General features: G+C 36.2%; 1 protein-coding gene across 1 annotated transcript in view; it reads right to left on the reverse strand.

The window, feature by feature from the left end:
* Positions 1–26123, reverse strand: part of gpr107 (G protein-coupled receptor 107) — a 135201-nt gene that overhangs the window by 92456 nt on the left and 16622 nt on the right. Inside the window, exons 4-9 of the mRNA XM_059993731.1 lie at positions 21472–21560; positions 21209–21363; positions 3642–3679; positions 2277–2330; positions 2075–2185; positions 468–601 (exon numbers count right to left, since the gene is read on the reverse strand). Coding sequence (XP_059849714.1) covers positions 468–601; positions 2075–2185; positions 2277–2330; positions 3642–3679; positions 21209–21363; positions 21472–21560 — 581 coding nt within the window. The remainder of the gene's footprint in view (positions 1–467; positions 602–2074; positions 2186–2276; positions 2331–3641; positions 3680–21208; positions 21364–21471; positions 21561–26123) is intronic.

The raw sequence follows: 26123 nt of genomic DNA on the forward strand, positions 1-26123 counted from the left end.
TCCTTGGAGCGACGGAGGATGAGAGGTGACCTGATAGAGGTGTGTAAAATGATGAGAGCCATTGATCATGTGGATAGTCAGAAGGTTTTTCCCAGGGCTGAAATGGTTGCCACAGGAGGACACAGGTTGAAGGTGCTGGGGAGTAGGTACAGAGGAGATATCAGGGGTAAGTTTGTTTGTTTTTTTTTAAACACGGACAGTGGTGAGTGCGTGGAATGGGCTGCCCACAACAGTGGTGGAGGCAGATACGATAGGGTCTTTTAAGAGACTTTTGGATAGTACATGGAGCTTAGAAAAGTAGAGGGCTATGGATAAGCCTAGTAATTTCTAAGGTAGAGACATGTTCTGCACAACTTTGTGGGCTGAAGGGCCTGTATTATGCTGTAGCTTTTCTATGTTTCTATAATCCATGATTAGTTACACATTGCAAACCCTACTGTCCAATAGCGCAAGGAATTGCATGGTACCTGCGTTTTCGGAGAATATAAACCCAGATAACTCCAGCCAAAAAGAAGAAGAAAGCCATAGAGATGTAGAGCTTGGGGAGCGGGATCTCCCCTGCAGACAAGTAGCTGCCGGGGTTGTATTCCACTATTGTAATCTGTAAGAAAAATCATACAGGTTATTGCTGAAGCAACAGATCCATAATTCTGAGCAGAGATTGGCTGTTCTGCACTTCTTTTCTTTGGAAGAACATACGATGAGGGGTTATTCAGTTAGAATATATAAGTAATAAAAGTCACAACAGAATGGACATTTCCTTTAGTGGAGAAGTCATTTTTTAGGGAATACAAATTTAGTGTGATTGGTAGATTAACTTATTCCTTATTGCAGAGAATGGTTAGAGTATGGTAACAATATCTGAAGGGATGGCAGAGATTAATATTCGTACCACTTCTAATACTTATCAAGATTAAGATCGGGTGTAGTATAACATACCATCAGAAGGAAAATGGGATTAGTCAGGCAAACATTTTTTTTGATTTTATATTCATATTATAGATCCTAAGACACAGGAGCAGAATTAGGCTATTTGTCCATCGAGTCTGTTCTGCCTTTTCATTGTGGCTAATTTATTCTCCCCCTCAACCCTATTCTCCTGCCTTCTCCTCGCAATCTTTGACGCCATTATTAATCAAGAACCTATCAACTTCAGCTTTAAAAATATCCAATGACTTGGCCTCCACAGACATCTGCAGCAATGAGTGCCATATTCACCACCCTCTGGCTAAAGAAATTCCTTTTCATCTCTGTTCTAAAGGGATGTCATTTGATTCTGAGGCTGTTATCTGGTCTGAGATTCTCCCATTAATGGAAAAATCCTCTCCACGTCCACGCTATCCAGGCCCTTCAATATTTGGTAGGTTTTAATGAGATTCCACTCCCATCACCATCTTCAGTCTTCTGTGTTGCAAATGTCTAATTTTTCAACCTCTGTTCTGAAATAAATACAACAGCTTCCTTTAGAAAGTGTGAGCTGTTGCAAAAGAAGCATTTCCTTTACTCCTGCAAAAGTGCTATTCAACAACATTATTACAAGCAAGAATAGCTTATCTAGGTAAGATACCAGAACGTAGGCAGTGTTTCAAAATGGAAGAAATTGAAACAAGACCCTGGAATCTGGAGCAAACTAAAAAAAAATCTGCTAGAGGAACTAAGGGGGTCAGACAGTATTTGTAGAAGGAAAAATGGACAGTCTTCGTTTCAGGTTGAGATCCATCATCTGGCAGTGTTTTTGTGGAATTAAATTTAAAATGTTAAATCCAAACTAAAAGATAACCAAAATGCAATGAAAATAAATAAAATATATAAAATTAATGATAAGGGCAGAATAACCTTTTAAACAGGATAATTAATGAAAATCCGTAACTTAAAACTTCTCATGCTCATGAATTCCTCATTTATTACCAGCATTTTCTATTTTTGTATTTAATGGATGCAATTTTAAATGTACATAGATGCTTTCACTTGATTATTAAAAGGTGGTGCTTTAAACAAAATACTGACAATTTTGTTTAAGTCTCTTATAGCTTCAATGCTCCATAAAGAGTAATAAGGTCTTTGTTGTACTTACATCCATGTCAAATTTGAAAGACCGAAGAGATGCTGTTTTGTTGCTGTAGCAATTATGAAAGTAGAGACTATAAAGTCCTTGTTCTTCATCAGTATTGATGGTAAATGAGAACTGTTTAAGAGAAAAACACACCAGGTTTAAGCAACTTGCCTCTTTACATAACTCTATACAGATTCTGGCTTAATAAGTACCTTCAACTTACCATGAATGAATACGATGCATTATTTTTCCGTAGTGAGATTGTTTTCCTCGCTGCCTAGAATAAAAGCAGTGGGTTATCGTTTTTCAATGGTTTTGCACTGGAACCTCCAAACCTTTGAAAGCGATAATTAATGATAAAGTAGTCATTCTCCAGCTCCGTACTAATCTTGAACCAAGCATCAATATTGGCACAACTGTGCAAAAGTCTTAGGTTTATATATATAGCTAGGATGCCTAAGGCTTGTGCACAGTACTGCAATAATTTTATATATTGCACTGCATTGCTGTTGCAAAACAAAAACGTAATTTCAATACACGTGAGTGATGATAAACTGGATTCTGGTAAGGATCTCTGTTGTAACCCGAGAGTGGGAAGGGGACAGGAAGAGGGAAATCATGGTAGGAAAAAAGGGAATGGAGAGGGAAGCATCAGATATTCTTTAATGATCAATAAAACAATTATTTGGAATCAAGTAATCTAGCCTGGTGTCTCAGGGCTGGGTGAGTCTGCACCCACGCCACTCCCTCATACCTGGCACTCCTCCTCTGCCACCTGTCCCACACGCCTCCCGCAGCGCTCCACCCTCACCATTCCCAACATCCTTTGCTCCACATTGACAAATACACACTCTGCAAAGATCTTAGACATGTGAGCTCCATATGCGTCCAAGACTTTTGCACAGTACTGTATGTCTGCAAAAAAAGCTTTTAGACCATTAGTGTCAAAAGGATATCTGAGGGAATAACATATGCAGGTGAAGAGAAAAAAGGGGATAACTGTAGACAGCAATTCAGGCACACTGAGACATCAAGAAGAATCCATGAAAGAAACATGGGATGAACTAGACTCCATTCCTCCAGACTCAGTTTCTGAGAAAGACAACTAGTTTGTCTGCAACGTGGTATGTCTTTTTAGTTCCTAACACTTTTTATTCCAACATGTGTTTTGAAAATCTTTTATCCTTTATGTATAAAAAGTAGTTTATGTTTAGGAAATGCTATGTGTTTTGGAAACTGTTTATATTTCAGAAATGGTTGGCAATTTGGAAATGTTTAAGACAGAAATCCTCTGTGAATTTTAAATGTGCCTTAGGAGTGTTGTTTTGATTAGAATGTGTAGCACTCTAAATAAATGAACTGTATTTTTAAATTACTTTGTTGCCTGGAAGTATCTTTGGCTTGGTAGGGAGAGGGTACCCACCACTCGAATAGTGGGTATTGTCAGCTAAACTCATTGTAGGGAATAAACTGAGAAGTAAACTTGTATTTGAACATTAGGTAGTTACAGCATAATCTCCACTTAGTGAGAGAACTTGTGACTACTTAAAGGGTTATTGTAGAATAACAGTACAATAAATTTACTAACCTTCGGTTCACCTGTATTATCCGGAGATTTTGGTTTGTCTGCAAGGAAAACAAAATGCTTCATAAGTAATATAGTTTCTATTTTTAGATTCAATATCTTTTCAAACAGTAATTCAGCTGGGTTTATTCCCTAATTTTTCAATAAAAGAAATTGGAAAATTAAAATCAAAATATCCTGGTCATATACTTAAACCTTCAGTATCATGCAAAATTAAAGCTATTTCAATCTATTAATCCAGATACTCCAGAAAAAGAGCTTTGACCACCAATCAATCCGGACATTGGAAGCAGAGAATTTCACCCAGGTTCACAGCCCGAATGAAAAAGCAGGCAGTGGGTTGCTACAGCAGGAAAGAGCTTCAACCAGTGACCAATCTGGACATCGGAAGTTTTGAGAGGAGGGGATTTCACTCAGGTGCACTCCCCAAGTACAAAAGCCTGCAACCGGTCTCTACAGAAGAGCTTTGACCAGTGACCAATCTGGAATTTGGGATTGATTAGCATGGGCAAATTAAAGGAAAGCAGGGCAACCGCAGTGGCCATCTTCTGAGTGGACAGAATCAGAGTGGTCATCTTGGAGCTTTAGCTCTTTGAGGCTTCAGTCAGAGAAATCAAAGAAAAGAAAGGTTCTAGGTTAAGCTTCACACCCCCCCCCCCCGCCTTTTATCTGTTCAGCTAGGACAATAGAGATGCCAAGCAGGATAGCTGAACACTCTTCTTGCAGGACGTGGGAAGGCAGGGAGACCTCCAGTGTCCCTAACAATTACAACTGCGAGAAGTGCATCCAGCTGCAGCTTCTAACAATCCGTGTTAAGGAGTTGAAGCTGGAACTGGATGAACTCTGAATCATTCAGGAGACTGAAGGAATGATAGATAGGGCATACAGAGAGGTAGTTACACCGGAGGTGCAGGACACAAGAGACTGGGCAGCAGCCAGGAGGGGGAAAGGGGTTAAGGACCCAGTGCAGAGAACATCTGTGGCCATCCCACTCAATAACGGGTATATTACTTACATCACTTTGGATACTGCTGTGGGGGGGGGGGGGGGGGGGAAATAGGGAGGACAGGGAGGTTGACCTAACAAAGGAAAGTCACAGTTGTCGGGTCTCTGGCACTGGGCCTAGCTCTGCAACTCAGCAGGGAAGGGGGAAGAAGAGGCATGCTGTGGTTATAGGGGAATCATTAGGGGAACGGACAGGAGATTCTATGGGTACCAATGACATGGGTAGGACAAATCATGGGGTTCTGCATAGGGTGTTCAGGGAGTTGGGTGCTAAGTTAAAGGACAGGACCTCCAGGGTTGTGATCTCAGGATTGCTACCTGTGCCAATTGCTGGTGAGGTCAGAACCTGGAAGATTATACAGTTTAATATGTTGCTAAGGAGTTGGTGTAGGAGGGAGGACATAAGATTTTTGGATTTTTGGGCTCTCTTCCAGGGAAGGTACAACCTGTACAGATGGACGGTTTGCACTTGAAGTGGAGGTCGACTAACATCTTACTGGGAAGGTTTGTTAAAAGTTGCACGGTGGAGTTGAAACTAGAGTTGCAGGGGGATGGGAACCAGCGTACCAGAATACTTAGTGGAGAGGTTGTGGAGGCAGGAATCAAAAGAATCAAAAGATTGAGCATGTCCTGAGTTGCCTGTATTTCAATGCAAGAAGTATTGTAGGAAGGTGGATATTAGTGAAGATGAGGTAGCTGGTTTACAAACAGAGGCAATATGTAGTGAGGAGAGACTGTTGATCGAGAAAAATTGCAGTCAATAGGATGAGTTGCAACTTAGAAGACCAAGAAAATTGAAGTGTGAATACAGGACTGAAGGTGTCATATTTAAATTGCACAGTATACAAAATGAGGTAGATGAACTTGTAGCATGGACACAGATCGGCATGTATGATGTTGTAGGCATCACTGAATCATGGCTGAAAGATTATCCCTGGGAGCTTAATGTCCAATGATACGCATTGTATTGAAAGAACAGGCGGGGGACAATGTTGTTCTGCTGACAAAAAATGAAATCAAATCATTAGAAAGAGGTGACATAGGGTTGGAAGGTGTTGAATCACCGTGGATCGAGCCAACAAACTGCCAGGGTAAAAAGACCCTGATGAGAGTTATATACAGACCCCTAAACAGGAGTAAGGATGTGGCCTACAAATTACAACGGGAGATAGAAAATGCATGCTGAAAGGGCAATGTTACAATGACCATGGGGGATTTCAACATGTAGGTACATCAGGTTGGTGCTGGATTCCAGGAGCAGGAATTTCTAGAGTCCCTGTGAGATGGCTTTTTAGAGCAGCTAGGAGTTGAGCCCACTAGAGGATCACCTATTCTGGACTGGGTATTATACAATGAACCTGAAATGATTAGAGTGCTTAAGGTAATAAGAAGCCTTAAGGGAAAGTGATCATAATATGATCAAATTCACCCTGAAATTTGAGAAGGGAAAGCTAAAGTCAGATGTATCAGTTTCACAGTGGAGTAAAGGAAATTACAGAAGCACGAGAGAGGAGTTGGCCAGAATTGACAAGAAAAGTACACTGGCAGGGATGACAGCAGAATAGCAAAGGCTGAAATTTCCGGAAGCAATTTGGAGGGCACAGGATATATGCATCCAAAAGAGGAAGAAGTATTCCAAAGCAAAGATGATACAACTGTGGCTAACAAGAGAAGTCAAGGCCAATATAAAATCCAAAAAGGCATATAATAATGCAAAAATAAATGGGAAGTTAGAGGATTGGGAAGCTTTAAAAAAACCAACAGAAGGCAACTAAAATGTCATTAAGAATGTAAGGATGGAAGTAAGCTAGCCAGTAATATTAAAAAGGATATCTAAAGTTACTTCAGATACGTAAACTGTAAAAGAGAGGCAAGAGTAGATATCGGAATGCTGGAAAACAATCCTGGAGAGTTAGTAAGAGGGGTCAAGAAAATGGCAGAAGAACTGAACAAGTATTTTGCATCACTGTGGAAGACACTAGCAGTATGGTGAAAGTTCCAGGTGTCAGGGGTCATAAGCGTGTGAAATTACCATAACTAGAAAGAAGGTTCTTGGGAATCTGAAAAGTCAGAAGGAAGGTAAGTCACCTGGACCAGATGGTGTACACCCCAGGGTTCTGAAAGGGGTGGCTGTAAGAGATGGTGGAGGCTTAAGTAATGATCTTTTAGATTCTGGACTGGTTCTGGAAGACTGAAAAATTGCAAATATCACTCCACGCTTCAAGAAAGGAGAGAGGCGGAAGAAGAGGAAAGGAAACTATAGGCCAGTTAGTCTGACCTCAGTGGTTGGGAAGATGTTGGAGTTGATTATTAACGATGAGCTCTCAGGGTACTTGAGGACACATGGTAGACTGTAGTCAGCATGGTTTCCTCAAGGGAAAATCTTGCCTCACAAATCCTCTGGAATTCTTTGAAGAAATAACAAGCAGGATAGACAAAGGAGAATCAGCTGATATTGTGTACTTGGATTTTCAGAATGCCTTTGTAAAGGTGCCACACAAGGCTGCTTAATAAGCAATGATCCTACTGTATTATAGGGAAGATTCTAGCATGGATAAAGCAGAGGCTGATTGACAGGAGACAAAGAGTGGGAATAAAAGGAGCTTTTACTGGTTGGCTGCCAGTGACCAGAGGGTCACAGGGTCTGTGTTGGGACTGATTCTTTGTACATTATATGTCAATGGTTTGGATGATAGAATTGATGGCTTGGTTGCAAAGTCTGCCGACGATATGAAGATAGGTTGAAAGGCAGGGAATTTTAAGGAAGTAGAGAGGCTACAGGACTTCAACAGATTGGGAGAATGGGCAAAGAATGGCAGATGGAATACAGTGTTGGGAAGTGTATGGTCATGCATCTTGGTAGAAGAAATGAAAGGGCTATTTTCTAAACGGAGAGAAAATAGAGTTTGAGACTGTGGTGAAGAAGGCAAATGGACTAGAATATAAAAGCAAGTATGTAATACTGAGACTTTGTAAAGGACTGGTGAGGCCTCACTTAGAGTACTGTGAGCAGCTTTAGGCCCCTTACCTTAGAAAGGATATGATGAAACTGGAGAGGGTTCAAAGGAGGTTCACAAAAATAATTCTAAGATTGAATGGCTTGGCATATGAAGAGCGTCTAATGGCTCTGGGACTGTATTCACTAAAATTCATAACAATAAGCAATGACCTCATTGGAATAAATAAAATGTTAAACCTAAGGAGCAAGGTAGTGTCATGGACTGTTCAGACATCTAATGGTAAAGAGGAAGAAGCTGTTTTTAAATTATTGAATGTGAGTCTTCATGCTCCTGTATCTCCGGTCCTGATGGTATTAACTTGAAAAGGGCATATCCTGGATGGTGAGGACTGTTAATGAATGATACCACCTTCTTGAAATAAGGCTTCTTGAAGGTGCAAGAAGGGCTGTGTCCTTGATTATGCTGGTTAAGTCATCAACCTTCTGCAGCCGTTTGAGCATTGGAGCTTCCACTCCAGGCAGTGATACAACCAGTTAGAGTGCTCTCTACTGTACAATTACAAAAATTTCCAAGAGTCTTTGGTGACATACCATGCATCCTCACACTCAATGAAGTAGAGCCACTGGCATGCCTTCTTTGAGGTTTCTTCGAAGTGTTGGGCCAAGAATACATTTTTTGAGATGATAATGCCAGGAACTTGAAGCTGCTCACGCTTTCCAACACTGAACCTTCAATGAGGACTCATGTATCTTGTTGACATTGAATGCAAAGTTGTTGTTGCTACACTACTCAACAGGCCAATCTCACTCCTGCAAGCCACTTGATTGATATCTGAGATTTTACCAACAACAGTCGCGTAATCAGTGCATTTGCATTCAACATAGGATTACATCATAGCCAAAAAATATCATGAATTGATAAACTAATGGCACAAACATCTGTTAGTTTTCATCTTTCCATTCCCAGAGCTGATGGCGTTGTGGTATATTTAATTTCTCAACTGCAATACTTTAAAACTTTCTCTAATGGACATAAAACTTTGATTTCAGTTTTCAAAACAAAACAAAATACGTGAGCAAATTAAGGGCTATCTGGTGGGATCCATGCTAGAAAATTATTTTTTGTTGATGCAATTAAACTTAATAAAACAAATTAACTATATCCCTTGGGGCAAGAGATGTACTAAATTGTAACAACTGATCAAGATATTCTCATCTCAAACACCTGCCCATTATATTTAATTGCTTCCTCCATAATCTGCACCACTGCATACTTTTAAAAAAATTTGCTCTAGCTACATTTGAAAATCCACTTCTTTACCATTCAGCCACTTTCATGAAATTAAGCAGAACCTTTCTCGAGATCCTCTTGTAAGCAATTACCAGAATACACGAATCTTTGGGTTAAGTGATCAATAACCTCTCATCTTGTTGACATTCCCAACAATCAAAAAGAGCCAAAATGAGAACATGCAGGTCAGCAGGAGACGCTCATGGAGTGAGCACTGTTTCAGATTCGCTCCATAACCTTTACTTTTTTTAACCTATGATCACCCTTATTGAACTTACTTTTACCTACACCAAAAGATTCTTGCTACTTGTTTGGACTTAACTTTAAGAGTTTATTGTGAATTTTGAAGAAATGAGTACAGAAATGGCTTTGAGATCTAAAGGGTGAGACCCTGGGAAAGATTCTAACGGGAACGGAAAGAAGAAAAAGACCGATCCTAAGCGCACTGAATTGACTTATGAAATGTTATTGGAGGTTTTAAATGAAAAATTTGAAGAACAACGAAAAATTTTCAAAGAAGATATAAAGGCTTTTCAGGATTATATGGATAAGACTGATTCAGTAGTTAACCAGCAGCAAGCTCTAATCGCAACTTTGCAAGAGGACGCTTGGAAGCGAGACTTGATAATCGAAAAACTGGAGCAGAAATTATCTTCGACGATTAAACAGGTGGAAACACTTAAAGCCAAGAGTGTCGACTTTGAAAATCGGTCCAGAAGACAGAACTTACACATACTTGGTCTCCTGGAAGGTATTGAACAAGGGGACCCCTCGAAGTATTTTGCTCAACTTTTAAAGGATGCGTTCCCTTCTGTATTCCCAGACAGTCCTCCGTTACTTGATCGCGCTCACAGAATTATGCGTCGATCACCAAGTGCTTCAGCTAAACCACCAGTGGTAATTGTCCGATTTCACTATGTGCATGTTAAAGAGCAACTTATTCGTGTGGCTCAGCCTGTAGGGATGGTCAAATTCCAAGAATTTGATTTTCGATTAGTGGAGGATTTTAGTCCAGAAGTAATGAAGACAAGGCTTCTTTTTAAACCTCTGATATCCGAATGTTATGAGAAAAATCTAAAACCTGCGCTCTTATACCCTGCGAAGCTCAGAATATCGCCTCCAAATGCATCTCCGCGTGTTTTCCTTTCTACATTTGAAGCTCGAAGCTTTCTGAATGAGAACTTCCCTACTGCTGCAGATTCTCGTCTCTAATAAATGAGTGATTTTGATTGTTGCAAGATGGTTTTTGTTTCCTAAACCAGATTTTGTTTCTGGCTATTGGTGTAGGTTTACTCTATATTTTATACTCTAGTTAAACTTTTTTTTCGACATACTAATCTTTTTATTTTACTTACTTTAATCACTGTACTTTATCTTTGGTCATTATTATTAATCCTTCCAAGGTGAATTTTTTTTTTACTAAGATGGCGGTTTCTTCTCTAAAATATTTTTGGCTTTTTTTTTTATTTCGCCATTTTTTTTCTCTCATCTTCTTCCTATAATTCATTTCTTATCACAGTTTAAAATTTTTTTTTGTTTGTTTGGGTTTTAACCCGATTTATAAGTTACTAGTGATTATATTCTTTTTGTTTTTTTATTAGCAATTATATTAAGAAGTTTGGTTTTAGTATAGTGGTCATTATTTCTTTAGAGTTTGGGTGGATCTTTTTTTTTCCTTTATATACAGAGTTGCCTTCTGCTGATATGGGGGTAGATTTAGTTTCATTTCTCTTTTTTCCCAGCCTTCTCCTGGCTGGGGAGGAGCTTTCTCCTCTTGGGTTGGGGGTGGGGCTTTTTTTTCTAAACCTTATGTTCTTTATATCAGTTTTTTATAGTTTTCTCATTTGGGCTGATATTAAGCTAATAAAATGTCCGCGATGTTGTCTCTTCCAGGTCCGCCCCTTATTTTTGTTCCTCTTCCGGGTGCATGAGTTCATAATTTGATTAACCCTTTATATACCAGAAGGTTGATTTCAGAAATATGGCTCAGACCATTAATTATGTCTCTTGGAATACTAATGGCTTAAACCATCCGATTAAACGGAAAAAGATTTTCAAAGTATTCCAAAGGCTGAATGCACATATTATTTTTGTACAAGAAACTCATGTGAGGAAAGAGGACAATCATTGTTTTTTGGGTTTTGGAGGGTCAACAGTACCTTTCGAATTCGAATGCAAAAGTAAAGGGAGTTCCAATTTTTATTGACTCCTCGATTGCATTTGTCCAACACGATATTTTTTCGGATCCGAATGGTAGATTTTTGATAATTACTGGGTTACTTTTTAACAAAAAGGTTGCTATGGTTAATGTTTATGCTCCAAATGTGGATTATCCCGATTTTTTTAAGTCTTTATTTACTTCTCTACCTAAATCTAAATGAATATTGGTTAATAATGGGTGGTGACTTTAATTGTTGTTTAAATCCTTTGTTGGACAGATCTGTATCTACTCAGACTTTACCTAACAAGTCGGCCACTTATATTAACTCTTTTTTGACTGATAATGGAATTTTTGATATTTGGAGATTTTGACATTTTTAAGGACAAAGAGTTTTCATTTTTCTCACATGTTTATCATTCTTACTCGAGAACTGATTATTTTTTTATTGACTCTTGTTTTATTCCATCGGTAATTGGTTGTAATCATGATATTATAGCCATCTCTGACTATGCTCCATTAAAACTTTCTGTTAAATTTACGGATACAGTTTCTAGTGCTAGACAATGGCGATTTGATTCTACCCTACTGCAAGATCCGGAATTTATTAAATTTATGAAGGAACAGATCGATTTCTCCTTTTCAACCAACTCCACGGATGATAGTTCTTGCGGAACAGTTTGGGACACTTTTGAAGCATATAAACGTGGACAGATTATCTCCTACTCCATTGGTTTGAGAAAACGCATTAAGAATGAAACTCTTTTATTGGTTGATAAAATTAAAGAGATTGACAAGAAATATTCGACTGCTCCTAGTAGGGAGCTTTACAAACAAAGGGTTGAACTTCAAATGGAACATAGTTTATTACTTACATCTTCGATTGAAAATAAGGAGTCAGCAGGAGACGCTCATGGAGTGAGTACTGTTTTGGATTCGCTCCATAACCTTTACTTTTTTTTTAACCTTTGATCACCCTTATCCAGCTTATTTTTACCTACACCAAAAGTTTCTTTGCTATTTTTTTTTAACTTACTGTTAAGAGTTTGTTGTGAAGTTTTGAGGATATGCAAACAGAAATGTCTCTTGGGTCTAAAGGATGAGAACCTGGGCGCAATCCGAACGGTAATGGAAAGTAGCAGGCTCAGCCACAACACACTCAATTAACTTATGAATTGTTTATGGAGGTTTTGGACAAAAAAATTGATGAACTACAACAATTTTTTAAACAAGATATAAAGGCTTTTCAAGATTATATGGTTAAGACGGATTCAGTAATTAACCAGCAGCAAGCTCTTATCGCATCTCTGCAAGAAGACGCTCGGAAACGAGATTTGACTATTGAAAAACTGCAACAGGATTTAATTTCGACCATTAAACTGGTGGAAACACTTAAAGCCAAGAGTGTCGATCTTGAGAATCGGTCCAGAAGACAGAACCTACGTATACTTGGTCTTCCAGACGGCATAGAAAAAGATGACCCTTCAAAATATTTTGCTCAACTATTAAAAGAAGCGTTTCCGTCGATTTTCCCAAATAATCCTCCATTATTGGATCGCACACATAGAATTCAGCGTTGATCACCGAGTGCTACAGCTAAACCTTCGGTTGTAATTGTCCGGTTTCATTATGTACACAACAAAGAACAACTTATTCGTGCGGCTCGGCGGGCAGGTATGGTTAAATTTCAAGGTCACTACTTCCGTTTGGTTGAAGATTTTAGTCCTGATCTTATGAAAAAAAAAGGTTTCCTTTCAAACCGCTGATGGCTGAATGTTATGAGAAAAATTTGAAACCTGCGCTCCTATACCCTGCGAAGCTTAGAATTTCTCTGCCAGATGCTCCACATCAGGTTTTCCTTTCTACATCCGAAGCGAGAAGTTATCTGGATGAGAACTTCCCTACTGTTACAGACACCAGTTTCTAATAAATGAATGATTCTGATCCTGTAAGATGGTTCTCGATTTCTTAAACCAGATTTAACCTCTGGTTATTGGTGTAGGTTTATCCTATACTTTATATTTAAGTTAAAGTGTGTTTTCGTCATATCAATTGCTCTGTTTTATGCACTTTAACCATTATACTAGATTCTTGACTATTAATTTTGTTCCTCCAAAGGTATATTTTTAACCCTTTGAAGGTGAATTCTTTTTGATTAAGATGGTGGTTTTTTGAAAAACATCTTTGGTTTTGTTTAAGATGGCGTTATTTTTTTTCTCTCGTCTTCTTCCTACAATGCATCACTTATCATTGCTTAAATATTTTTTGTTTTGTCTGGGCTATTGCCCGATTTATAAGCTTTTAGTGACTATATTCTTATTTTTTACAACTAACTATATTTAGAAGTATGGTTTTTAGTATAGCGACTTTAATTTTTAAAGTCGGGATGGTTTTTTTAAATATATATATATATCCTTTATTTACGGAGTGGTCTTCCGCTGAGATGGGGATAGAGTTAGTCTCATCCTTTCCTTTTTCAAGCCATATTTTGGCTTTCTTTCTTTTTCTTGTGGGGGTGGGGGGATGGACTGTTTTCTAATTTTATTTTTCCTTCACCAGTTTGTTTTAGTTTTTACATTTGGGCTGTTTTTGAACTTCAAATATGTCTGTGTTGTCGTCATTTCCAGGTCCGCTCTTTATTTTTGTTCCTCTTCTGGGTGCATGAGTTTACAAGTTGGTTAACCCTTTCTACACCAAAGGGTTGATTTTAGAATTATGGCTCAGACCATTAATTTTGTGTCTTGGAATACTAATGGCTTAAATCATCCGATTAAACAAAAGAAGATTTTCAAAGTATTCCAAAGACTTAATGCTCATATCATTTTTGTACAAGAAACTAATGTGAGGAAGGAGGACAAATTTCGCTTTTTTAGGTTTTGGCGGGATCAACAGTATCATCCAAATTCGAACGCCAAAGTAAAAGGAGTTTCAATTTTTATTGACTCCTCTATTGCATTTGTTCAACACGATATCTTTTCAGATCCAAATGGAAGATTTTTGTTAATTATGGGTTTACTTTGTAATAAAAAGGTTACTTTGGTTAATGTTTATGCTCCAAATGTGGATTGTCCTGATTTTTTAAAGTCCTTATTTACTTCTTTACCTAATCTAAATGAATATAAGTTAATAATGGGTGGTGACTTTAATTGTTGTTTAAATCCTTTGATGGATAAATCTTTATCTATTCAGACTTTACCCAATAAGTCGGCCACTTGTATTAATTCCTTTTTGACTGATAATGGAGTTTTTGATGTTTGGAGATTTCGGCATCCTAACGACAAAGAGTTTTCTTTTTTCTCACATGTTTATCATTCTTATTCGAGAATTGATAATTTTTTTATTGACTCTTGTTTTATTCCATCGGTAATCGGTTGTAATTACAATATTATAGCTATCTCTGACCATGCTCCATTAATACTTTCTATTAAATTTATGGATACAGTTTCTAATGCCAGACAATGGCGATTTGACTCTACCTTACTGCAGGACTCGGACTTTATAAAATTTATGAAGGAACAGATCGATTTCTTCTTTTCAACTAATTCCACGGATAATATCTCCTGCGGAACACTTTGGGACACTTTTAAAGCGTATATACGTGGACAGATTATCTCTTACTCCGTTGGTTTGAGAAAATGCATTAAGAAGGAAACTCTTTTATTGCTCGATAAAATTAAAGAGATTGATAAGAAATATTCGATCACTCCTAGTAAGGAGCTTTATAAACAAAGGGTTGAACTTCAAATGGAACATAGTTTATTACTTACATCTCCGATTGAAAATCAATTAATGAAAACCAGATCTGATTTTTATATACATAGTGATAAATCAGGTAAACTGTTAGCGAGTCAGTTGAAGAATGCTTTGGTTAAACGTCAAATCATTAAGATTCGTCAGCAGAATGGGAATTTGACAGTTAACCATGATAAGATAAATAAGGCATTTCAAGACTTTTATACCTCCCTGTATCAATCTGAATTCCCTCAGGATCGTAATACCATGTGTGATTTTCTTGGGAAATTAAATTTCCCAAGATTATTATCCGATGATCTTTCAATATTAGATACTCTTATTACGGATGTAGAAATTAAAGGGGCTATTTCCTCAATGAATTCTGGGAAAGCACCAGGTCCAGATGGGTATACAGTAGAATTTTTAAAATGTTTTTCCGCTACTCTTTCTCCTTGGTTATGTAAGGTTTTTGAGGAATTGGGGAATTTGCCACAATCTTTTTATAGAGCTTCCATTTCTCTAATATTGAAGAAAGATAAAGACCCTACTGACTGTGCATCCTATAGACCAATATCTTTATTGAATGTAGACTCCAAGATTTTTTCCAAGTTACTGGCATCCAGATTGGAGAAGGTATTACCCAAAATTATTTCAGAAGATCAAACCGGTTTTATTAAAAATCGCTATTCTTTTTTCAACGTTAGGAGATTACTGAATATTGTTTATACTCCCTCACATGGCACTTCAGAATGCGCTATTTCATTAGATGCGGAGAAAGCATTTGATAGAGTTGAATGGCCTTACTTATTTAATGTGTTGGAGAAGTTTAATTTTAGTCCGACATTCATTTCTTGGATTAAATTGATTTATCACACTCCAGTAGCCTCAGTGTTTACTAATAATCAAAGATCTCCCTTTTTTCATTTATTTCGGGGCACTAGACAAGGCTGTCCTCTTAGTCCATTACTATTTAACATTGCTTTAGAACCTTGGCAATTGCCATCAGAGAATCACAGGATATTTTGGGTATTAATCGTGGGACAGACATTCATGTTATCTTTGTATGCAGATGATTTATTATTATTCATTTCTAACCCTGAGAAATCTATTCCAGCAGTTTTATCATTGCTGGCTCAATTTAGGGAGTTTTCTGGGTATAAGTTAAATCTTAATAAGAGTGAATTGTTTCCTTTGAATAGACAGGTCCCAATATATGGAAATTTACCTTTTAAATTAGTTAATGACTCTTTTATTTATTTAGGGATCAAAATCACAAAAAACCATAAAGATTTATTTAGGTTTAATTTTTTACCCTTAATTGATCAGATTGAAGGCTTGTTTACTAAGTGGTCACCATTAATGCTATTAAGATGGTTATTTTACCTAAGTTCTTATATATTTTTCAAGCTGTACCAATTTTTATTCCGAAATCTTTTTTTACTAATGTTGATTCAAAAATTTCCGCATATATATGGCAGAATAAAAATCCCAGGTTAGGTAAAATATATTTACAGAAGACAAAGAAGGAAGGTGGGTTAGCATTACCTAATTTCAGATTTTATTATTTGGCAGTTAATATTAGATATTTGTCATGTTGGTTGAAAGACTGGGGTGGATCTTTTGGCCCTCATTGGGTGAGTTTAGAAATTAAATCTGTATCAGGTTATGCTCTGGGTTCTATTTTAGGGACTTCTCTCCCTTTTGCTCTTTCTAAATTGCCGAAACAAATTGACAACCCGATAGTTAAACATACTTTACGTATATGGTTTCAATTTCGGAAATTTTTCAGGTTAATTCAATTCGTTTTAAATAGTCCTATTGTATCTAATTGCTTTTTCCACCCTTCCATTATAGATCAAGCTTATTCGGCTTGGAAAACTAAGGGATTGCTAAGATTTTCTGATTTATTTTTGGACAATTGTTTTATGTCTTTTGAGCAATTATCCAACAAATATAATTTGCCTAGATTTCATTTTTTTAGATATTTACAGATTAGGCATTTTTTAAGTACTGTACTCCCTACGTTTCCAAATTTTGTGCCTTCAGATATTTTGGAGAGTTGGTTGAATTAGACCCTTTTCAAAAAGGGCTTGTTTCAAAACTTTATAATATAATTATGAAGATACGTTCAGAGCCCCTTTATAAGACCAAAAAGGATTGGGAAAGAGAGCTTAATTTTATTATTCCTAGTGAGAATTGGGATAGAATTCTTCAATTAGTTAATACATCTTCAATATGTGCCAAACATTCATTAATACAATTTAAGGTCGTACATAGGGCCCATATGTCCAAGGATAAATTAGCACATTTTTACTCTTATATAAATCCTATTTGTGATAGATGTCAATTTGAAATTGCGTCTTTAACTCATATGTTTTGGTCATGTCCGCTTTTGAAAAAATATTGGAAAGATATTTTTGATATTATCTGTGCGGTTTTGAATATTGATTTACAACCTCATCCTATTACCGCAATTTTTGGTTTGCCAATGATGGACTCACTGCATTTATCTTCTTCTGCCCGTCGAATGATTGCATTTCTAACTCTGATGGCGAGAAGATCTATATTATTGAATTGGAAGGAAATTAATCCTCCCACTGTATTTAATTGGTTCTCTCAAACTATGTTATGTTTAAATTTAGAAAAAAATTAGAAGTGCTGTATTTGGTACTTCTATTAAATTTGAAAAGATATGGAGACCATTTATTCAATATTTTCATATGATGTAATATGACCCTGTTCCAAGTTCATTTGACTTTCCTGCTTTTAGCTTATGTATGTTGAGAAGACCGGAAGTGACGGCATTGATGATTATGTATTCTTGTGAGATATTATAAACAGCCCTTTTTTTTCTTCTAGCGTTTCTTTTTTTTTTTCCTTTTTTTGCTTCTTTTTTCTTCTTTATTAGATTCATTAGATTAGTAGATTTCATTAGATTAGTAGATTAGCTAATTTGCATTATATATTTTTTTTTCTCTTTTTTCTGTTTTTTTTATATCATATATTATGTAAATCTAGACTTACCATGTTCATACATATACTGTATGGTTCATGTTTTGGTAAATTCATTTATACTGTAACCATTGTTTATGTCTTTTTTCATCCGTAATGGAATTTGTATGTTTGTTATTTCTTTATTAATATATCATTTGTATTTTGTCCATATTATTAATAATAATAAAAAGATTGAGAAAAAAAAGAAAATCAATTAATGAAAATCAGGTCTGATTTTTATATACATAGTGATAAATCGGGTAAACTGTTAGCTAGTCAATTGAAGAATGCTTTGGTTATACGCCAAATTACTAAGATTCGTCAGCAGAATGGAGATCTGACAGTAAACCATGATGAGATAAACAAATCTTTTCAAGATTTTTATACCTCCCTGTATCATTCTGAATTCCCTCGTGATTATAATACGTGTGATTTTCCTGGGAAATTGAATTTTCCAAAATTATCATCAGATGATCTTTCAATATTAGAAACTCCTATTACGGGTGCAGAAATTAAAGGGGTTATTTCCTCTATGAATTCTGGGAAAGCACCAGGTCCAGATGGGTATACAGTAGAATTTTTTAAATGTTTTTCCTCTACTCTTTCTCCTTGATTATGCAGGGTTTTTGAAGAAGCAATTAGATTGGGTAATCTGCCACAATCTTTTTATAGAGCTTCCATTTCTTTAATATTGAAGAAAGATAAAGACACTACTGACTGTGCATCCTATAGACCAATATCTTTATTGAATATAGATTCCAAGATCTTTTCCAAGTTACTGGCATCCAGGCTGGAGAAGGTATTACCTCAAATTATCTCGGAAGATCAAACTGGTTTTATTAAAAATCGCTATTCTTTTTTCAATGTTAGGAGATTATTGAATATTGTTTATACTCTTTCACATAGCACTTCAGAATGTGTCATTTCATTAGATGCGGAGAAAGCATTTGATAGAGTTGAATGGCCATACTTATTTACTGTGCTTGAGAAGTTTAATTTTAGTCCGACATTCATTTCCTGGATTAAACTGATATATCATACTCCAGTAGCCTCGGTGTTTACTAACAATCAAAGATCTCCCTTTTTTTGTTTATTTCGGGGTACTAGACAAGGCTGACCTCTTAGTCCATTATTATTTGATATTGCTTTAGAACCCTTGGCAAATGCTATCAGAGAATCACAGAACATTTTTGGCATTAATCGTGGGATGGATATACATAAGCTATCATTATTTGCAGATGATTTATTATTATTTATTTCTGATCCTGAGAAATCCATTCCTGAAGTTATATCATTGTTGCCTCAATTTAGTAATTTTTCCGGATATAAATTTAATCTTAATAAGAGTGAATTGTTTCCTTTAAATAGACAGGTTCCAATTTATGGAAATTTACCTTTTAAATTAGTTAATGACTCTTTTATTTCTTAGGGATTAAAATTACAAAAAATTATAAGGACTTATTTAAGGTTAATTTTTTACCCCTAATTGATCAGATTAAATGTTTGTTTACTAAATGGTCACCAGTATCTTTATCTCTGATAGGTCAGATTAATGCTATTAAGATGGTTATTTTACCCAAGTTTTTATATATATTTCAAGCGGTACCAATTTTTATTCCGAAATCTTTTTTTGCCAATGTTGATTCAAAAATTTCCTCATATATATGGAAGAATAAAAATCCTAGATTAGGTAAAAAATATTTACAGAAGGCAAGGAAGGAAGGTGAATTGGCATTGCCTAATTTTAGATTTTATTAATTATTGGGCAGTCAATATCCGATATTTGATATGTTGGTTAAAGGATTGGGATTTATCTTTTAGCCCTCATTGGGTGAACCTGGAAAATAAATCTGTACAAGGATTTTCATTGGGTTCTATTTTAGGGTCTTCACTTCCCTTTGCTCTTTCTAAACTGCAGAAACGAATTGACAACCCGATAGCTAAACATACTTTATGTATATGGTTTCAATTTCGGAAATTTTTTGGGTTGACTCAGTTTGTTTTAAATATTCCTATTGTATCCAATTGCTTTTTTTATCCTTCTATTATAGACCAAGCTTATTCAGCTTGGAAGACTAAAGGATTACTACGATTTTCCGATTTATTTTTGGATAATTGTTTTATGTCTTTTGAACAATTATCTAATAAATATAATTTGCCCAGATTTCATTTTTTTAGATATTTACAGATTAGGAATTTCTTAAATACTGTACTTCCTACCTTTCCAAATCTTGTGTCTTCAGGTATTTTGGAGAATTTGTTTGAACTAAATCCTTCTCAGAAAGGGGTAATATCAAAACTCTACAATATAATTATGAAGATACTTTCAGAGCCCTTCTGTAAGATTAAAAATGATTGGGAAAGAGAACTTAACCTTACTATCCCTATCGAGAATTGGGATAAAATTCTTCAATTAGTTAATTCATCATCTATATCTGCTAAACATTCATTAATACAGTTTAAAGTTGTGCATAGGGCTCATATGTCCAAGGATAAATTGGCTCATTTTTATTCCTATATAAATCCTATTTGTGACAGATGTCATTCTGAGATAGCGTCTTTAACTCATATGTTTTGGTCTTGTCCGCTTTTGAAAAAATATTGGAAAGACATTTTTGATATTATTTCCACGGTATTGAACATTGATTTACAACCTCATCCTATTACTGCAATTTTTGGTTTACCAATGATGGACTCAGTCCATTTATCCTCTTCTGCTTGTCAAATGATTGCATTTCTTACATTAAAGGCTAGAAGATCTATTTTGTTGAATTGGAAAGAAATTAATCCTCCTACTGTATTTCATTGGTTTTCTCAAGCTATGTTATGTCTAAATTTAGAAAAAATTAGAAGTGTTGTATTTATTAAATTTGAAAAGATATGGAGACCATTTATTCAATATTTTCATATGATGTAATATGACCCTGTTCCAATCCTATTTGTTTTTCCAGTTTTGATTTTATATATGTTGAGAGGATCAGAGTTGACGACACTGATGATTTTGTATTCTTGTTAGATATTATAAACAGCCCTTTTTTCATTATCTTTTTCCCTTTTTTTGTTTCTTTTCCTTATTAGTTATTATTGTTAGATTAGTTTTTCTTGCATAATTTTTTTTTCTTTTTCTCTTTTTTGTTTTTTTTTAATACATATTATGATATACCTAGGTTTGCTTTGTTTATATGTTACTTGTATCGTCCATGATTTGGGAAGACTCATTTATATTGTAACTATTGCTTATGTATTCTTTCATGTTCAGTTGAAATGTGTATGTTTGTAATCCCATTATCTATGTATTAATCTTATTATGTCAATATTATTATTATTATTATTATTATTAATAATAATAATAATAATAATAATAATAATAATAATAATAATAATAATAAAAAGATTGAAAAAGAAAATGAGAACATGTTTTCATTTCTTACCTTTCTGAACTTCGTCAGGGTGATCTGCTGTTACATTCATGTTACGCTTTCCCTGGGTATTTGCATTCGTTTTACTGACTTTGACCTTTTGTCTACTTGTGGTCCCAGCATCACTGACTGATGGCTGATTGCTGCCCGATGTCGTAACTGTAATACTGGGAACCAATAAGAAATGCAAACATAACGCCAAGAAACAATTAATCTGATGACTTTGAAGATACTAAAACCAAGATTTTTGTGGGGTTATTTTGTCATGTACTCACCGTTGTGCTTTAAAGTCAAAAAGGAAAAGTGTGACAGGTGTATCAGCTGACGGCTTTTTCTTCAAAAAGCAGAAATCAATTTCATCTTCCTATGAAAAAACAGAAATCACAAAATTCAAAATGGCTTTGACCTACATTAGTGGCCACATTTAAAAAAAAACAAAATCAGGAATTGGTCACGTACATTCAATGGCCATTTTATTTGGTATCTTTTGTGCTTAATAAAATGGCCACCAAGTATTTGTGGTCTTCTGCTACTGTAGCCCATTCCTCTCGAGGTTAAGTGTGTTGTGCATTCAGAGCAGTTCTTCTGCACGCCATTGTTGTGATTTGTGCTTATTTAAATTACTGTCACTTTCCTGTCAGCTTGAACCAGTCTGGCCATTCTCCTCTGACCCCTTTCATTAACAAGGCATTTTCACCCACAGAACTGCTGCTCACCAGATTTTTTTTTGTTTGTTTTCACACCATTCTCTGTAGCTTCAGGACATCTGCAGTTTCTGAGATTCTCAAACAACCCCTTGTGGCACCTTAAAAGTCACTTAGTTCACATTTCTTCTCCATTCTTAAGTTTAGTCTGTTCAACAACTGAACCTCTTGACGATGTCTGCACGCTTTTATACATTGAGTTGCTGCCACATGACTGGATGATTAGATATTTGCATTAACAAGCAGGTGTACCTAATAAAGTGGCCACTTAGTGTTGATCACAGTTAATCGTGCCTTTACTGCATCTTCCCAGACTTTCCTCCTATGCCTCAATTTCATAAACATCAAAAATTCTATCACTCTCAGCCTCAAACATCAAAAATACCACCATCTTGTGAATAAAGGAATTTATTCTCACATTGCACCTCAATTGCAGAAACCTATTTTGAAACTATATTTCTATGTTATAACTCTTCAACCAAAGTATTTTCTGAGCATTTTTCCTGTCAACTTACCAAGAAATTTATTTTTCTTCACTAAGATCAGCCATCATTCTTTTCAGTCTCCCAGATAGGTAGGCCAACAGTCGGTGCTGTGTTCCAGCTGTGCTTTCACCAGGCCTCCAAATATGTGTGCAAAAGTCTTATGTATCCTAGGTTTTTTTGTATAAATTTTGTCTCAGATTTTTTTTGTCTTCTGCATTAGTGTGTCAGTAGAAAAGAGCAAATTTCAAATTTGCAAATACTCATTTTCAAAAATTTAAATGTTGCAGATAAATGTGTGTATTTTTTCAAAGAAAGTAGCATCTTAACTAATTGACCACTTTTCAAATAAAATCTTGACTGCCTTGTAGGTATATAGCCCAGTGCATGGCCTAACAAAGATAACAAGCAGATGTGAATGATCAGTGACATAATGAGTTGAAGGAACTAAGCTGATTAACTGATGCATACAGGTGTAGAAGGAATCAAACTGGGCAAAAGACAACCAAACAGTTTAATGTTCACATCATCAGTTCTTACATCATAGCAAGAGTAAGTATAGCAACAAGGCACAAGATGGTCATCCTGCATCAAACGCAAAGTGCACTGCAGATGCTGTGGTCAAATCAAGAGGTTCTTTCAACGGATGCTGCCCGACCTGCTGAGTTCATCCTGCATCAGCTGGGTCTGTCCCAAGCAGAAATTTTGTGGCAGACAGGAGTTTCAAGATGTGCTGTTCAAGGTCTTCTGAAGAAGCACAAAGAAACAGGCATGGTTGAGGACCAGAAATACAGTGCTCAGCCACAGAAACTGAGTATAGCATACAAGACATTCATCAAACTGACATCCATTCTAAATTGGAAGTTGCCCAGCACTGCAATCAGCTCTGAACTCACAGAAATGACTGAAACCCAAATATACCTCTCTACGTTCTGGAGAAGTCTTGTCAGAAATGGTCTTCATGGAATAGTTGCTGCCAAAAAGCCATTCCTCTGAAGTGGAAACAATGTCAAGAGACTCACCTGCGCACAAACACAAGGACTGAGGTGCTGAACAATGGCATCGTGATCTGGACTGATAAGTCAAAATTTGAAAATTTTGGCTCAAACCGGAGGCAGAGTATCTGCAGAAGAGCTGGAAAGCACTACATGGAGGAGTGTCTCCAGCCAACAGTGAAGCACGCACAGGTTTGGGGCTGCATTATTACAAATGGAGTTGGTGGTCTGGTCAGAATTTATGGAATCCACAATGCTGAGAAGTACAAGCAGATTCTCATGCAACACTGTCAGGGAGGCATCTGATTGGTCCCAATTTTATTCTGCAGTAGGACAATGACCCCACACACACCCCAATGGTCCCCAAAGAACTGTCTTCAGTAAAAAGAACAAGGAGCTCTGCAGCAAATGGTACGGCCTCCACAGAGCCCTGATCTTAACACCATCGAGGCTGCCTAGAGATACAGAAGTGAGACAGCCAAAAGTCTGCAGAAAAATTTTGGCAAGCTCTCCAAGACACTTGCAATAATCTACAAACTGATTTTCTTATAAAACTACACAACAGTATACCTCAAAGGTTCATTTATTATCAAAGTATACAACTCTGAAATTCTTCTTCTCGGGACTTCTGGTTAAGATGGCGGTAGCTTAAGTCGCTAAAGCTATCGCTCCGCTCCATTTCATATACCTGCATGTATTTCTTACTCTTCCTCCCACTATTGAAGTTGCTGGCTGCACAATGAGTGTATCTAAGCCTACTAAATCGGCAAAAAAAGACATTCCATTGGGAGCAACCTTGAGTGAAATTGTTTCGCTGTTGGAACAAACCCGACAAGATATGTTTTCTCAATTTAGTTCATTGGAACTGAAACTGGATAAAATCAACTCTACACTGGAAAATCACGCTCAACATTTATCACATGTTGAAGAAGACTCGGAGAAACTAGAGCGTCGTTGTAAAGCCCTGGAAAGAGTTTGCTCTACCCTAAAGGAGCATTATAGCAAGTTAACTCTTAAAGTTATGGACCTTGAAAGCAGGAGTAGACGCCAAAATCTTCGAATTCTCAGCTTGCCTGAGACTGTTGAAGGGGGATCTCCTGTCGAATTTTTCTCAAACTTTCTAAGTGAGATTTTTGGAAGCGAAATACTTTCCAGTCTTCCAGAGATTGATCGAGCGCACCGTATCTTTACATCTCGCTCAGTGGATGGCCAGAGACCATGTCCAGTGATAATTTGCCTCCATCGTTACCAAATCAAGGATTTACTAATTACAGAAGCTTGCCAACGTAAAATGCTTCAATATAAAGGTCATGCTATCCGTTTAGTAGAGGACTATGCACCTCAAGTTATGAGTCAACGTGCTGAATACAGAGGAGTAATGGAAGTTCTCTACAATCGTGGACTTCATCCGCCTCTTGCCTATCCAGCCCGACTCCAAATCAAGCTTAGGAACGGCGATTTTAAACGTTTTGATTCAGTAGCAGAGGCGCAGACCTTCATTGATAGCCTATCTGCTACTTCGAGTTCCTCAGATACAATATGATATGATTTTTTTTCTTTTCAGCCTTTTTCATTTTTGTTTAGATAATGGTTATTTTTTTTCTATTATTCTAATCTTTATTTCTATCTTTTTCAGTATCCATTGAACTCAATATATTTCGATACGATGAATTTCTATTTTTCAGTATGGGCATTTTCATTAAATAGAGCTGACTGTGAAACTATGTAATTAGACACCTCTTAAAGGTCTTTGGAGACATTATTTCAAAATGGAGTTGGTGTCGCATTTAAAAATTGATATCGATTCGTGAAGTGACAACGTCCTTGAATGGTTTTTGTTTTTCTTTTCAGACTTCAGTCTCCAATTTCTACAAATCTTGATATTTTCTTTTTTAAATTTAAAATGTAGCTGTTGTCGCATCTATTTAATTAGTAGCTTAACTATGTTGCATTGTCCTATTGAAGTGTTTTCTTCCATTTTCTCAATTTTAGTTTCTATCTTACATAATTTTAATTCTTTAAAGGTGATGATTTTTTTTCCCTCCACTTAGATTATTTTAACCTTCAGCAGCAATTGACGTTGTACCTTTAAACTCAGTTTTGGGTTTGGATCAAATTCCTCTCGAATGGATTTTTCTTTGGTGGTTCTTTTTTCCTGTGTTTCAAGATGCTATTTGTGTTTTTTTTTCCTTATTTTTATGATTCGGTTGGATTACTTACTTCGATGTTAATTTTTTTTCTGTATAACTGAGTTTATAGATGATCTTTTTTTCGGTTTATCAACTCTAGTGGGAAGGTTGGGGTAAAGTTTTTTTTAGACCATTATTATACTTTAAGATTTACAAACTTTGAATGTATTGTTTTTTCTTGTTAAGGTAACTCTTAAAGCTTTTTTGTGTTTATTTCCACTACTGTATCAACAGTTGGAGTGGAGATAATTAAGATGTTACCTAATTAGAAGTCCAGTAGGGGGTTAGTTTTTCTTGGGGAGAGCTTGCTGCTTTATATTTGCAGCTTTCTTGTTGTAGGTTTAGAGGGAGTATGTGGGAACTCCAATGCTATTATATATGGAATTTTGACATATTTGTACTATACAGGATGTAACTTCATCCTGTTTTTTTCTCTTCTATACTTTTGCCCCAGAATTACATATAAATTTCAGATATGGTTTAATGCCTGCTATCCTTTTTTTTCTTATGTTCAATGAACTTTGTCAGCTAGAATGTTAAGGGTTTGAATCATCCGG

Source organism: Hypanus sabinus, chromosome 18 (assembly GCF_030144855.1).
Source record: "Hypanus sabinus isolate sHypSab1 chromosome 18, sHypSab1.hap1, whole genome shotgun sequence".
In the NCBI taxonomy this organism is placed as follows: domain Eukaryota; kingdom Metazoa; phylum Chordata; class Chondrichthyes; order Myliobatiformes; family Dasyatidae; genus Hypanus; species Hypanus sabinus.